The sequence below is a fragment of the Urocitellus parryii genome, chromosome 3, assembly GCF_045843805.1.
Source record: "Urocitellus parryii isolate mUroPar1 chromosome 3, mUroPar1.hap1, whole genome shotgun sequence".
NCBI lineage: Eukaryota > Metazoa > Chordata > Mammalia > Rodentia > Sciuridae > Urocitellus > Urocitellus parryii.
The window spans coordinates 87,028,585-87,045,449 of record NC_135533.1 but is presented as its reverse complement, the minus strand read 5'-3'; the positions used below and the strand labels follow the sequence as shown (position 1 = coordinate 87,045,449).

Below are 16,865 nucleotides of genomic sequence, written 5' to 3'. Positions count from 1 at the left end.
CATGCTGTCTTTCTGCCACATCCCTCTGCATGGCAAAAGGGTGACTTGGCTTCCAAAGCTCATTGGGCAGTAATCTGCTAATATCCTCTTAACTTTCTTATTTGCTAGACAGTGACCATACCTTATAACTTTGAAGAAAGGGTACTCATGGTTGAAGTATTCTCATGAACATTCCCCCAAGTTTTTGGATTTTTTTCAGAAAAGCATTTGCTGGTTTATTCAGGGCCCCAGACTCTATGCTGTTCATAGATTATCTTAAGCCTCACAATAACTTTGTGGAATAGGAAATGACGTTAGTTCATTTTAATGACAAGGAAACTGAAAAAAAAAAAAGATATACTATTAGAAAGTGATAGAACTGGGATCTAAACAAGACCTAGCACTGACCTTCTCCTGTCTACATTGCACCAAATTCTAACCAAATCAGGCTACCATTTTCTGTGTAAACTGTGATCAAACTAGAAAATTAGGTCTTTATATTCTCTAAATGGATGTTATGGTTTGGATGTGAGCTATTCCCCAGAAGCTCACATGTGAGACAATGCAAAAAGGTTTAAAGGAGATTGGATTGTGAGAGTCTTAGCCCAATCAGTGAATTAATCCCCTGATAGGGATTAACTGAGTGGTAACTGAAATGATGGGGTGTGGTTGGAGGAGGTGGAAATCGGGGGCATAGATATAGGGTATATATATACCTGGCAAGTGGAGACCTCTGTCTGCCTCTGATCACCATGTGAGCTGCTTCCCTCCGCCACATTCTTCTGCCATGAGGAATGAAGTTGGCCTTCTATGGACTAAGACCTCTGAAACTGTGAGCCCTCAAACAAACTCTTCCTCTCTTATAATTGTTCTGGTCAGATCTTTTAGTCACAGCAGTGAAAAAGCTGACTAAAACAGAAATTGGTACCGAGAGCGGGGTCGTTGCTATGACTAACCTGACCATGTGGTTCATAAGCATTTGGAACTTTTTGAGACTTTTTGGAGGAATTTTGAGATGTATGGCAGTACAAATGGAAATGCTTAGATTATTGTAGGTGGAGCTTAATGGCTGATTCTGGTGGGAGCTCAGAAGACCAGAATGCCAATAGGACTGTGGACAGTGAAGACAGAGCTCAAGGGGGTTTAGAGAAGGAGGACTCTACTGGAATTTGGAATAGAGGTCATTTCTGTTATGCTCTTCTGTCTGAGAAGTAGTCTGCATGATGCCCATGCCCTGAAACTTTCTATGAGGATGATTTTAAAAGGCAATGGACTTCTTTATCTGGCAGAAAAAAATGTTTAGGCAGCATAACATTCAGGAAGTGGCATGGGTATTGCTGGTGGCTTTTAGCCAAGTTTATCGTGATATTCAGGAGCACAAAGCAGAGCAGAAAGATTTGAAAACCTTGGACTTGAAAGGCAGGAGTAAAACTGGGGCTAAGGAAGTTGCAGTTGTTAAAGATATTACTGCCACTAAAGAAATCCTGAAGACTTTTACCCAGAGACAATAAGAAAGATGGCTTGAGGGCATCTCAGGACTGGCAAGACCATATCCTCCTCAGGCTCAAGGAAGTAACATAAAAATTCTCTTGAGAAGAGACCAGTGAAAAATCCTCCTTGCTACAAGGGGGTCTAGGAAGTTTTTCAACATGCTGAGCTACAGAGATACTCAGAGATGGCTGTAGCAGGGTGCCCTGAAGGTTTGGCTGTTGCTCCAGATGACAGCAGACCTTAGCATCAACCATGTGGTGCTGGTTCTGCAGGAATGCAGGATACTGGAGCGAGGGGGTCATAGAGGCACCAGGATTTCAAAGGAAGGCCTGGGAGGGCAAGGTGCAACAGAGGTGGAGTCCCTGAGACTACCTCCTGAGAGGGTGCTGCGTGGAGATGTGAGGAGGAAGCTCAAGCTGCAGTAGAGAGCCCCGAGATTAAGAAATGCCAGTAACGTGGAGCATTGTCCTAGAAAACCTGCAGGAATTGAGTAGAGACAAGCCAACAGAATGGCCATTTGGTCTGCAACCAAGGCCATAGGCGTGGAGCTACACCACCCTTTGGACAGACCATCACCATGCTAAGTACCCCTGATGCTGGACTTGGAGCTACAAGCCTTGTTTGCTATGCTGGGTTTCAGTCTTGCTTTGGTCACATCCCTGCTTTCTATGCCCCGATTTTTTGTAAAAGTAAATGTTTACTCTGTATCTTTATATATTGGATACTTGTAAATTGCTTTTGATTTTTACAAGAACTCTTAGTGCAAGCTTCCGGAGCTTGGTCTTGAACTTTTGACCAATTGTGGAATTGTTGAGAATATGGGGACTCTTGGAAATGGACAAAATGTATATTGCATTGTGAGATTGTCCTAAGCTTTTGGGGGCCAGGGGCAGAATGTTATGGTTTGGATGTGAGGTGTCTCCCCAAAAGCTTATGTGTGAGACAATACAAGAAAGTTTAGAGGAGATAGGATTGGGTTGTGAAAAGCCTTAACCCATCAGTGAATTAACCACCTGATGGGTTTAATTGAGCAGTAAATTGAGGCAGGTGGGGTGTGGTTGGAGGAAATGGGGCATTGGGGGCATGGTTTTGGAGTATATATTTGTATTTGGCAAGTGGAGATATCTCCCCCCTCTCTCTTTCCACCTCCCTCTCTCTCCCTCTCTCCCTCTTCCTCTCCCTCTCTCCCTCTCCCTTCAGGTGCCATGTGATAGATCTTTTTAAGTCTGTTCGAAGTCTATCCTTTTGCTTTGTACATGGGTTCCTTATTCTCTCACCTAGTACTGATTATTTAATCTCATTCTACTTCCTGTACCCTCACACTTTATGCTCTGGTTAGACCAACTCTATAGCTTTCCCTCTCCCCCTCCCTCTCCCCTCCCCCCTTTTATAGTACTGGGGATTGAACCCAGACTATGTGCTGTACCACTGACTTACAATACCCAGCTTCTCTTTCCATATTTTTTTCTTTTGGGTGGTGCTAGAGATCGAACCCAGGACCTTGCACATGCTTAAGCAAGTGCTCTACCACTGAGCTACATCTCCAGTTCTGTGTCACAGCTCTTCTTAAACATTTTAAAATTTTGAGATAGGTTCTCACTAAGTTGCCGGGGCTGGCCTTACACTTGCAATCCTCCTACCTTAGCCTCCTGAGTAGCTGGGATTACAGGCATGCACCACCACTCCTGGCCAGTACATTTAAACTTCTAGTTGAGATAATAAATGTCCTCATTGCTTAAGTGTTTTATATTAGAGTTTTATTTTATGTGCAGCAAAACTTTCTTGATAGGCCTACTTATTCTTATAGGTTAATGACTGTCCCATTATTAAAAGTCAATAATTGATGCTTAAGAAGTTGAATCTATATGAAATATTAGCATATATTGACCTTGCTACATTGGGATTTTTCATGAGGTGGGGAGGGGTCACCTTGACCATTCCAAAAGTTGTGAGCCTGCTGACCCATAAAAATTTCATAGGTTTTATCAGTAAATCAGTAAATCCTGATTACCTCTAAAATCACTTTCATATCCAATTCTCTTCTCCATTCCTCCTTCTTTGATCCAAGTCAAGCTATCATTGCCTAATTAACTCTGTGTCTCTAGCCTTACAACATCTGGTCTATCCTTCAGGTGCCATGTGATAGATCTTTTTAAGTCTGTTTGAAGTGTATCCTTTTGCTTTGTACATGGGTTCCTTATTCTCTCACCTAGTACTGATTATTTTATCTCATTCTGCTTTCCTGTACCCTCACACTTTATGCTCTGGTGAAACCAACTCTATAGCTTTCTGAACAATCCATGCATTGCTTTTACATGTTTATGGCTGGCACTTCCTATGTTCTCTGCCTGGAGAAGTCCTGGAAAGTCTCAAAAGGGAGGAAGCCATTGAGTTGGGATTCGTAAGATGAGTAGAGATATGCTATTTGGTATCCATGCAAGTGCACAAGGTTCTTGATCTCAAAGGAGTTTGGGTTTTGGTGGGAGACAGTTGCATGTATAATTGTAGTACTTCGTAATGCTCTGTATTAGAAGTATGCACAAACAGTAGTAGGAAGATCCTTGAGTGTGATAAAAATATTTTAAACTCAGTTTAGGAAATGGCAACAATGCCACTAATTGTCTTAGTCCACTTATGCTGCTATAACAAATAGGGAGACTTATATGCAATACAATTTTATTGCTTACAATTCTAGAGACTAGAATGTCCAACACCAAGGTGCTGGAAGAATTGGTGTCTGATAAGGGTATGCTTCTGGCTTGTAGACCATTATCTCCTTACTGGGTCTTAATGTGGTAGGAGGGATAAGGGTGCCCTCTTTTATGAGAATACCAACCCAATTAATGATGGACCCACCCACATGACCTATTTCATCACCTTCCAAGAGCTCCACTGCACTGGGGATTAGGTTTCAAAATCTGAATATTTTGGGGGGGGTGGGGAGGAGGCAGGGGAGAACCAAACAATCAAAGCAAAGCACTATTAGCATTTAAGAAGTATCTAAGTAAACCTCTCCAAAGCACAGGTTCTAACATGATAGCTTACATGTAGCAAAATAAATCTAAGCAGAACAATTAAATGTATTAGGACATCGTGAAGCAAACTTAAAGATGGAATAGAACTGTGCTTGTGAGATCCTCTATATTTTGTTACATTAAAATGGGCATCATTTGTCTTTTCTCCTTTCTCTTTCTCCATCCTTAATGTTGGTACTCCAGAAAACTCTGGATGGGGCCTCCTCTGTATTTTTCTGTTCTATATTCTTGGGTACTTTTATTCAATCCTGGGTTATCAATTATTATCTCTACAGAGTCACTCCAAATTCATATTTCCAGCCCAGGTCTGTTGATTCAATTACTCACAAAACACTCTGCTTGAAACTTGCACACACGTCTCCATTTCATCCTGTCCCAAACTTTCTACTTCTTTTACCCAGTAGCCCCTACTTTCTGTATATCTCTGTTTCAGTAAATATTCCACAGTTGCTATATTAAGCAACTTAGGGCTCATCATGAATTCCTTGGTCCAAACTGTAACCAAACTTGTATTCCTAAACCATTTCTATTTATCTCTATTTTGTTGCTACTCAATCCAGGCTACCATCATCTCTGTCTTCAATGATAACAATGAACACGTGACCCACTGCATTTGCCCTCTCCACTCCCTACCTGCTTACACATCAAGTAAGTCATCTTTTAACAGTGTAGCTCAGGTTGCAGGTACCATCTGTCCCATATCACCCATGAATGCTAAGTGCAATGTGGTGGCCTGGGTTGTGTCCTGGAACAGAAATTAAGACATTAACAGAAATACCCATGGAATTTGAATAAAGTCTGGGCTTTAGCAAGTGGTAGTGTGCCAGCTATGTTCTTAGTCTTAGTAGATACACTGTGGCTGGGTAAGATTTTAGTGTTAGGGGTGTTTTATTCAGCTTTTGTGCTTCTGTGATTAAAAGATCTGACCAGACCAATTTTAAAGGAGGAAAAGTTTATTTGAGGGCTCAAAGTTTTGGAGGTCTTAGTCCATAGAAGGGTGGCTCCATTCCTCGGGGCTTGAGGTGAGGCAGAACACCATGGCAGAAGAGTGTGACGGAGGGAAGCAGCTCACTTGGTGATCAGAAGGCAGAGAAAGAGGTCTCCATTTGCCAGATACAAATATATACCTAATAGCTATGTCCCCAATTCCCACCTCCTCCAACCACACCCCACCATTTCAGTTACCACTCATTCAATCCCTATCAGGGGATTAATTCACTGATTGAGCCAAGACTCTCACAACCCAATCATTTATCCTTTGAACCTTCTTGCATTGTTTCACATGTGAGCTTCTGGGGGACACCTCACATCCAAACCATAACAAGGGGAAGTTTGTTAAGGGGCTACATAAGAACTAAATATAAACCCATTCCATAACTAAAAGTTTATTTAAAAAGAAAAGCTTAGTAGCTCCCATTCCCCTTATGTTAGAGTTCAAAACCTTTAACATGACCAGTTTCCTCTCTCTAGCCAGATCAAACGTATTATTTAATTCTTCCCATAAGATAAGCCTTTTCCTTGACTTTAAGTATTCAGTTCCTGGCCCATTAATAAATGTTTTACAAATATTTGTTGAAAATGAATAAATGCTGCATTTCAAAAATGAAAGACTATACTCTGGGGCTTGATGAAAGTTGGGCATGTATGAGTCATGGGATTTGGTTGTCAGTGGGGTCAGGACAGCCCAGCAGCCCTTCACTTCCATAATGTTTCTTTCCAATGCTCTTTACACTGTCTCTTCTTCTCCTTCATTTGCCCTTCTAGGCTTCTCTCCTTGAATCCTTTACCAGCCCCATTTAAAAAAAAATATTTGTTTTTTTTTTTAGATAGACATGATAGTAGAGTGTATTTTGACATATTGTATATACATGGAGTATAATTTAAAATCTCATTCTTGTGGTTGTACATGATGTGGAGTTACACTGGTTATATATTCATATATGAACATAGAAAATTATGTCCAGTTCATTCTACTGTCTTTCCTTTTCCCATCCCACTTCTCTTCATTCCTCTTTGTCTAATCCAATGAACAACTTCAACAACTACTACTTCTACTTCTACTTCTACTACTACTGCTTCTGCTGCTTCTGCTTCTTCTTCTTCTTCTTCTTCTTCTTCTTCTTCTTCTTCTCCTTCTCCTTCTCCTCCTCCTCCTCCTCCTCCTCCTCCTCCTCCTCCTCCTCCTTCTTATTGGGGATTAAACTCAGGGGCACTCGACCACTGAGCCACATCCCCAGCCCTATTTTATATTTTATTTAGAGACAGGGTCTCACTGAGTTGCTTAGTACCTTGCCATTGCTGAGGCTGGCTTTGAACTCATGATCCTCCTGTCTCAGCCACCGTGGCTGGCTCCAATGAACTTCTGTTCTCCCCTCCCACACCTTATTTATTGTGTGTTATCATCCACATAGAGAATATCTGGTTTTTGTATTTTGGGACTGGCTTATTACCTTGATAGTCTCCATTTCCATCCATTTACTGGCAAATGCCATAATTTCATTCTTTGTTATGGACCATCCTCTCTTTTATAGCACCCCTGTCATGACCAGGAAATCTGAAATATCAGTTTGTGTTAACAGGAGAGAATAATGGGTCTCCTCCATCCCTCCCTGCCCCCCCAAACTTAGTGGTGGACCATTCCATAGTGGGTTACTGGGAACGGTGCTGCCTCCTTTACCGTCTAACTAACAAAGTTATTATAATAGCAGGAATTTCAAAGCAAGTAAGGTGAGCCATGTCAAGATAGTGGGGAGGCAGGTGTGGGTAAGCAGGCTTCATACTAAAGAGAAGCAGAGGGATGGAGTGTTGGAAGCACACTGGATAGAGTGAGCCTCACGGTATTTTATAGAGCATGTTGTAATATCCCTTAATATTACTTAGACTTGGATTTAACCTTGGACAAATCCTTTTCTTCTCATGCTTCTTTCATCCCTGCCCCCATGTTATATTCTTCCCCATTCTAAGTCATGACTCTTAAAATAATAATGAGGAATAACTATTACTGATTACTTGAGATCATTGTTTAAGATGTGGGGATCACAAGGTTATCCCCAATTTTTCAGATGAGCAAACTCATTTCCAAGGTCATCTGCAGCTGGTAACAGGCAGATCAAGAATTCCAGCGAGGGCCTTTCTGATTTCAAGATTCTTGTTCTTCTCTCCTAAATGGTGTAGGGCAGTTCTCTTTAAAGTCTACCTCTCTTTGCAGGGCAGAAGTGCAAGGGAACCTTCTAGAAAGGGAAGGTGAAGCACTGGGATCTGAACCTGGAAGCGGGTGAGAAACAGGAAGCTGGTGAGGAGTGGGTTAGCCAGGTGGGGACTCTATGAGCCACTTCTGCTTTCTCCCGTGGGTTGTTAATGATAGAAAATCTATCAACAAATATATGAGAACAAGGTTTTGAAAAATTTCCCCCAGCTTCTCCCAGATACCACTTCCCTGAAAATACACCAGAATGATAGACAGAAGAATTTAATACATGTAATGCTTTGTCCTTCCATTTACACTATCATAAATTACAAAGTATTGTTCACTTCACAAAATAAAACCATTTCCAGATAATTTTTTGACAGTATCAAGAAGTACATAAGCTACAACAAACAAATCTGTACAGTTGAGAGGAACGCCAATAGCAGGGACCAGGCCAAGCTATATTGACCCCTAGGTGCAAATAGAGTCCATCTGTCCATCTGCAGGGCCCTGAGGACTCCCCAGGACAACACACTCTGCTCCTCCTTTCACGCCACATAACACACAGTGATTCTCTTCTGGCCACTCCAAAACGAGACTTGTGAATAATTACATGAATCACCTCAGACAATCAGAGGGAAAGACATGGCAGTTGGATTTAAAAAACAAATCTAGATTTACAGTTTTTTGATGTTTTAAATATTTCACCTATGTTACAAAATATAGAAATCTTGGTGGGAAAGGCTCATGCTAAAGATCCATATAACCAATAGGATGGAACTATAGAAATAAAATCATATGACATTTTTCCAAACAGGGCTACTTTTCTCAAGGAGGAAGATATAGCTGACAAAAATTAACCTATTCATTCTTACTTTAAAAATAGTTTTGTTTATAAAACAAAAATACAAATAATTGACGGTTATTCTGCAGGTCCACTTTGCATCAATACCGAAATGTGACAAAAAAAATTTCAACTTTTCATTAAGGTATGAGTTCTAAAAGCTTGGCCAAAGAAGAAAGAGGCCAAGGGCTAACTTTTTACGTGGCCCAGATAACATCCTGTGTCCTCAAATTGTTTTATGTGAAACAGCCGCATTCTGCATGTTTGAGGATATACACACATAATATGAAAGGACCATGACCAATTTCAAAACATACTTTGGGAATTCACAATTTTTTTATGGGAAGAAAATCTGGGGATGCTTCAGGCCATCCTATAATTGCTATAAACCTACACTACACGATAGCAGAATGCCAGTGCTTAAGAGCAAAAACTATCAAAAGCAGGGACACATGTGGCAGGTGAAATTTCACTGAAAAGCACTGATAAGGACAGAGGTATGTCAAGGTAATACTGCATTCGTGGTCAACTTCTTCGGGGTATCACAGCAAGAACGTGGGACAAGGAACACAGGGTAATAATCAATGCACTGCATTGAGTTCTGTTTGCTAAAATAAAATAACATTCTTGCAGCTAAAATAAAAATACATTTTACAATATAGGTTTCATTTAACATTTAACATATAGAATTGTCTTCTTTTTTGTAAGTGGAAAATGTATAACTGTATCAAGTACCTTTATGAATTAAGTTCCCTTTTATTACTGATAAGACTGAAGCTTAAAAGTTACATTTTTTTAATAAGTTAAAGAAAGATTTATTAATCACTCTTCCAGCAAAACAGACATACATACGAGGCACGGCAAAAGACCCAAGGCCAGGGGCTTTTCTCGCCCTCACCCTTGTTCTCACATGGAGGAGGGCGTGTCTATGAGACACAGTACTAGACTCTGCGATCCACTGCGGTCCAGAAAACTCTGTCACTTGTTTGAAAAGCAAATCAAGTGTAAGAAATGTTTATTTCTTTAGCTCTATCAGCTTGGATAGGGCTGGGGCCATTCAGCTCATCTCCCTGATGGATTAGAACAAAACATCTTCGTTTTCTATTAAAATTTGCACAATCAGCTTTTGGTACCGCATATCATGGAGGGTGGTGAGAGTGCTGTCCTCAGGGGGCCTCATCAGGGTGGGCCCAAACACGATCCCCAGATTTTCTGCATTCATGAAATTGTCTTTTTCATTCATAGTAACCCTGCAAAACAAATACACACCGAGACGTCACGTAGACAGGCGGATGAATTTCCATACTGATTACATACTTAAATCCCAAGACTATCTCTGGCTCAGGAAATTGCAAAAGCAAATTGCGAATCAGAATGGCACAAAGGCATTTTTCAATAGGCAATTTTCCGATTTGTTTTTATTTTACATTGTTGATGTTGCCTTCGGCCAGTGGAAGTGAATGACATATGAATCTAGTATAGACACAATTTTAAAAATTGGAAAATCATCCCTTCTCACTAAATAAATATGAAAGTATCATTTAAGGAATATTGGTTTGGAGGGGCAGAGGATTACTAACTGGCCTATGGGTCATCTATGGAAGTCTTTTTCCTTGTCGCTTCCTATTGGCCTGTAAGCTGCAGAATGGGAAGCTAAGTGCAGTTCCTGTCTGCTGGGAGGGCTGGTGCCACAGGAGAATGCTTGCTTGTAGAATGCAGCCAGGCCGTTATCATGGGACAGTGGAACTCCTGGGAGGTGGCCAAGCTGGAAGGCGGTTGGGCATTATTTCTAGTTCCCACAGAATGAGGTCTGAAGCACTAATTATCGTTGGAATTGAAAATCATCATTTTGACATAAAAATAAGAATAGCAGAGCCTTTAGGAATGAAATTCAAACGCCAAAGTTGGCTTCTTTCCTTCCTAATGCAATAGAATCACTATTTCCCAAATTCTTGCTTTCAGGAATTTAGGCTTTAGACTGTTCACCATAGATCTAAAAAGAAGGTTCTTCAAGGCAGAGCAAATGATAATTAAAATGTGTTTAGGTTTTCTACTGGAGGCTATCCCTTTCTGACTATTCCCTGAGAGATCATTAGGATTAGCCACTTAATATTATTTTAGGAAGTCAACTCAGTTTGGATCATTTTCATGCAGCAAAGCTAAGAAAGTAGGAATGAGGACATGCTAGAGGATCAAAATACTCACATCGCCCTATGAGGTTAAGCACTACACCTGATCAAATAAAATGTCTAGCAAACCCATTACAATAAAACCCTAAAATTATTGACATTTACAGTTCAGCTGGGAGCTGCCAGCATTCTTCCTGATAGAGACACTTTGCTTTACAAAGTGTTATTATCATTTTAATTAATTATGATATTAATTGAAATGAAAGAAACAAGTTGCAGCTAAAAGTCAGATGTGGCACTCATAATCTATTACATATCCAAAAATTATTTATACTCTTACATTCAGTAAACTCATCAAAATAGGAATCTTCTGGGCTTTATGTTACTGTCTCTGATCACCTTGGATCTGAGCAAAAGTCAGAAAAATTTATACAGTAGAAAAGGCAGAAAAATTTATACAGTATTCTCCACTTGCTTCTTTTCACTTACTGAGTGGATCTGTAATTTGGATACTGTAGACACTCTTTGGTCCATTGTATCTAAGAAAGGGCAGCTGACATATATCTTCAACAAACAGGGAGAGACACATAGAAGCACACTGATCCCTCCAGTATTCAAAGATCAACTTGTTAATCTCATAATAAATGTACAAGGAAGGAAAGAGAGATTTAAGGGGAAGAGTCTGGAACTAAAGGCTATAATAGCCTGTAAACATCCAAACATCTCCACCTGCAGGCTTCCACATACATAGCTTAGTGTGTGGTAGATCCTGTCTGAGATAGCCCCCAACAGTCCCTGCCTCCTGGAAGTATGGGCTTGACTTAGTCACTTGCTTCTAACAAACACAATATAGCAAAGGCAATGGGATGTCACTTCTAAAAAGACAAAAAGACTGTCTTTCATCGTGGGTGCCCTTGCTTGCTTGGAAGGAAGTCAGTTGGCATTTTGTGAGCTGCCTGTGGAGAAACCCACATGGTAAGGAAATGAGGGTGACCTCCAGCAAACATCCAGTGAGGAAGTGAGCCTTCAGCCTCATAACCTCTGAGAAACCGAGTCCTGCCAACAATGTTCTGAGTGTCTTGGAAGTGACTGTTCCTCTCATCAAGCCTTCATATATGATATTGCAGCCTGACTCGCAGTTCAAATGCAAACTCATTAAGAACCTTGAACCAGATGCACCTAGCTCAACCATATCCAGATCCCTGGCCCATAGAGACTATGAGATAATTAATTTTATGGTTTCAAGCCACTAAGTTTAGGGGAAATTTTTTTTTACTTGGAGACACACAGAAAAACAAAACCAAGAGATCATGTTGGGAATGTGCTCTGAAAGAAGACAGACTGGTTCAGGCATCAGGGGTTAGGGTGAGCAGTTGGTGGAAGATGAGATGAAGTATGTACAAGACTTGTGTTGGAGCAAGATGCAGCTATGGAGGCAGGGTAGACAAGTAGTTAAGACAGAGAGTAGGCTCTGGTTCGTTCTTCCTGGATTTCAAACTTGAGTTCACGCCTGTGGATTAGCCACTTAACTTCTCTAAGATTCAGAAATCTGATGTGTCTTCCACGGTGTAATCCATTGTTGAATCCAATGTGTAACTGATGTTTACTCAGTTTCCCTGAACTAGGGTGGTGAGTCAGATTAGAAATATTAAAGTTATGAGAAACTTAAGAAATAAAGACAAGACATGGAAATAAGTGAAAAATGAGGGCATGGTTGGATGATCCAGCTCTGATGGAGACTGGATCTGACAACAAAATGGAGTCCCCACTTATTTAAATGGGTAGGAACCAATGGGATCCAGTGTAAAGAACTTCCTGAGGAAAACTGGATGAGGCGACAAAAACAACCTGGTTGGGGCTGAGCAGGTTATGCCCACCTCCTCTACTTCTGGGTGCTGTGTTTGAACTCAGGACTGTCTGAGCCAATGACAGTCCACATAAACTGAGTGGTCTTGAATCAGGGGGTTTTCACTGAGAGTTCTCAGAAGAGCAACGCCCCTGCCTTGAGATGGCTCAAACAAACCCATAATTCATCCATGGCCCCTGACAGTGAGTGCTCCCAGCAGTACCCACCTCCCAGGAATGACACATGGAAAGTACGTGAAACAGCCCTTGACCCAGAGCAAAGGCCCGCGTGGCCACGTGTGGGGCTAGCCCCAGGAGGCAGCACAGTCCACTTTCAAGAAGCACCTGCTCCTTCATAACTGCCCCAGGAGCAGATCAGTAAGAGGAGGCATCCGCTTACTTTTTGAGGTGGATCATTAGGTACCGCAGGGTCTCATAGTGGGCGGGAGGCAGTAGCATCAGCACTTCGTGGACTGCTTCCAGCCTTTCATCCGCATTGGAGATTTCTGTGAAGAACATACAGAACCCATATGAGTGCGGAGTTACATTGTACCATTAAAGTTTTCAGAGGGCTAACAAGAGGTCTTTTTGTTTGTTTTATCCAGAAATGGGGAGAGTCTCACAAAGTCATGTAATTTTAGATACTATTTCACTTAAATGAGTCAGTTTGTGTCCTGCCTCATTCCAGAAAGTCTGGGCTGAGCACCACAGGCTTGTTGAACATTCATGATGTGGGTGGTCCGATGGTGGATTCTGTCCTCGTCCTTCAGGAGCAGATGGTCCAGGAGAATGCTTATAATCTGGTGGGACACGTGCAGACTACGCTGCCCTTCTGAACACTAGATTTGTTGGCGATCTCACTATCACAGACTCTAAACTACATCACATCTGGTGTTGTACCCTTGAAATTATCTAGTAAGTCTCCCTGGCAGGCTTCAATCACTAAATATATTTTCTTTCTTTTTTAAAAATATTTTATATTTTAGTTGTAGTTGGACACAACACCTTTATTTCACTTGTTTATTTTTATGTGGTGCTGAGGATCAAACCCAGGGTCTCGCACGTGCGAGGTGAGCGCTCTACCGCTGGGCCATAATCCCAGCCCACTAAATACATTTTCAGTGCAAGTAGATTGGCAGGTGGGCCAGCCAACCCAGCCTGCATTAATGGCACGTATCACTAAACTGTTGGCAGGGTCAGGTTAGGATGTAGATACTGGGCACATGCCAGGAAGAGGATATGCTTCTGGAGTCTGGGTCTCCGACAGTAATGGCAGACAGTCAAAGAAAGCTTTCCTGCCATTCCTCCTGGGGTGGAAGCTACCCAGCCTTCCCTGCCTAAGACCACCAGAATCCAGGAAGGAGCGGTCTTAACAGGGAGCAGGGCCATGACTCATCTGGAAAGTACAGCTTGCGTGAATCCCAACCTGCCCTTGTCTCTTCCTGTCAGGTATTTCATTAGTATATTTAGCAGCACAACACTGTACTTTTCAACCATTAAAGATTAAAAAGAAAAAAAAGGTGAACCAAAAAAAAAATGTTCCTCAAAGTGGGCTGAACTTCTGGGTCATGCTTCATTATTACTTGTTATTCTCATTATTACTTGTTTCTGGGAAAACATAGCCACTCCCCTGACATTCCCTCTGCTTTCATTCTGCTCTCTCCTGAGGGCAGGGGGCCTGGTGGGAAGCAGGGAATGAGCCACGGTGGCTGAGGAAGGATGAGTGCCGATGGGTGAGAGGTTATAGCGTGGTACTTGGCATAGTTTATTCTTGGCCTTCTATTAATTTCGAAGAGCATTAATGGGCAAAACTTGGATCCATTCTCAATGTGATTCTGCTTAGAGGATGTAAGGAGCTCATCGATACGGCTCTTCTTGGAGAACATCTGTTTTTTTTTTTTTTTTTTTTTACTACAAAACTATTCACGTTTTCAACAATAGAATGGGCCTGACTGTGCTGGCTCTCAGCATACAGGGAGTGACTGGGAGAGACAGAACTGCCTGGCACCCGGCTTCTGCCCCACAGACTTGGCTTAGTGCTGGTCCAGCTCAGCTGGTGAGCTATGCCTGGTTTTCTATTAACTGTACTGTTGTGCCCACTTGGCAAAATGCTCAGGCAATAATTTCAACAGTTCTGAGTTTTAATTTTCTTGAGGGTGAAAGCAATGTACTGAAAGTCTGGTACAAATAAAAAATTAGTTCTCAATACTCACTTGCTGCTTCTATAAATTTGGAATAGGTGTCATACGTGATGACAGGGATGGGTAAGTCTCTGAAGTACAGTTTCAGGGCTCCAGTGATGATGTTTATGTCTGGATAGATGTTGGCAGAAATGTCTGCCTTTTCCCCATCTGAAAAAGAGCCAGCAATCCAAGTCCTAATGAGGACCGTATTTCACCAAGTGAAGGCATGCACAGAAAGGAGGGAGAAAAAAAGAAAGAGAGAAAGAGAGAAGGAGAGAAGGAGAGAAGGAGAGGGAAGGGAAGGGAAGGGAAGGGAAGGGAGGAAGGAAGGAAAGAAAATAAAAGAAAGATACAACAATGAACAGTTCTACTACATCTCCATCAGTATTCTTTGAACTTGGATTTGAAGGTCATGTACATGAACTAATTGTTGAATTCCTTCAGTTACTTCTGTCTCTTTCAGGCTCACTTCGCAATCTGGGAAACTTTAACCCCGCCTCATGTATAGGTGAGGTTGTATTTCTTAGCACTTTTTACAATCATTCTCGGTATACACACACACACACACACACACACACACATATTTACTTTTTATTCTACCATTAGTAAATACCAGTCCATTTTAACTATCACTCTATGAAATTTTTTGGATTAAAAAAAGTTTCAGAATTATAGATAGGGAAGAGGGGTGGGAGGGGAAGGGGGGAGGCAGGGGATTAGCAAGGACGGTGGAATGTGATGGACATCATTATCCAAAGTACAGGTATGAAGACATGAATTGGGTGTCAACCTACTTTATATACAAATAGAGATACGAAAAATTGTGGTATATATGTGTAATATGAATTGTTTTTTTTTTAAAGAGAAAGTGAGAGAGGAGAGAGAGAGAGAGAGAGAGAGAGAGAATTTTTAATATTTATTTTTTAGTTCTCGGCGGACACAACATCTTTGTTGGTATGTGGTGCTGAGGATCGAACCCGGGCCGCACGCATGCCAGGCGAGCGCGCTACTGCTTGAGCCACATCCCCAGCCCTATATGAATTGTAATGCAAAAAAAATTCATGTATAAAGACATGAAAAAAATGTTTCGATAACATGGGACTATTAACATCTTTTGTGTGGAAAATGAAACGAACAAATGCTTCAGCAAATTTGGTTCTGGAAACAAAACAGCTCTTGGATGTAGAGACAATAGTAAAACCTTCTTCCTGCCGTATATACCATATTGATCCCATCATTTACATATTTAGCAAATATGTAAATATTTGCTAAATATGTAAATGATGGGATCAATATGGGATTAAAGTTTCCCAGACTGAAGTCCAAGGGGCTTCATTTATTGAGAATCTAGCATGGAGCAAACATAGTTAGGCTCTGGTGAATCAAAGAAGAGATGCTCCCTTCGAATAGTTCCAGCTAGAAGGAACTCACAACTTGTCAGTTACAAGAAGAAGGGATGCTCCCTGGAGACCTGTGATCACACAGTGATGCAGGGGACGGAAACAGAGCTCTCAGGTCAGCGAGGGGTGGCCAGAGAGGCTTTGTGAACAACAGAAGACTTGACTCATGATTCACAGGTGTTTGCCAAACATGCACACATTCCAGATGGATAGAACATGTGAGCTTGGGTGCTTCTCTGTGATGGCATGTAAAGGGTACTTCAGAAAGGCTGGCATGTAAGGTCCAATATGGAGGAGGAACTGCAGACTGGCCTGAGCAGATAGGGAGGCCACATCATGGAAGACCTTGTGGACCACACTCTATCCAGTAGGCACCCCAGGCCTGGATGGCTGTACCAGGATTATGTGGATTGTTTGTTGGAAATCTAGATACTTGGGCTCATCCAGATTTCAGCATGAGTCCTCAAGGTGGGCCCTGGTGGTCTGTATTTTTAACAAGTTCTCCAGGTTGGCCTATGTCTGACCTAAGACATGATAGGCACTGGAAACTGTATGTTGTAATCATAAATAACAGAGGAGGTACCTCCAAAACTTCCCCTGGCTTCCCCTCCTTCAGCGCTGGTGACTCTCATCCCTTTGTTCCCTTTTGTGGAGTTTTGAGAGAAGAGAAACAAGATTCTGAGATGGGCATGCAGAGGAGTGCTCCAGGGCCAGGTGGACTGGCTGGCTTTCAAATGGTTAAACTCACTTCCTCCTCATGTGGTCACCTGTC

The 16,865-nt window shown here is 41.7% G+C and overlaps 1 protein-coding gene across 7 annotated transcripts in view; it reads right to left on the bottom strand.

The window, feature by feature from the left end:
• Positions 1 to 9,175: 9,175 nt before the first annotated feature.
• Chn2 (chimerin 2) overlaps positions 9,176 to 16,865 on the bottom strand; it is a 300,787-nt gene continuing 293,097 nt past the window's right edge. For 4 of the 7 annotated variants that reach the window (XM_077796765.1, XM_077796767.1, XM_077796769.1 and 1 more), the window contains 2 exons: positions 12,911 to 13,016; positions 9,176 to 9,786 (listed from right to left, as the gene is read on the bottom strand). In XM_077796765.1, coding sequence (XP_077652891.1) covers positions 9,615 to 9,786; positions 12,911 to 13,016 — 278 coding nt within the window. In that variant the 3' untranslated portion in view covers positions 9,176 to 9,614. Of the gene's footprint in view, positions 9,787 to 12,910; positions 13,017 to 14,723; positions 14,862 to 16,865 lie in introns of all 7 variants that reach the window. The other 3 variants (XM_077796763.1, XM_077796766.1, XM_077796764.1) reach the window with 1 other exon arrangement.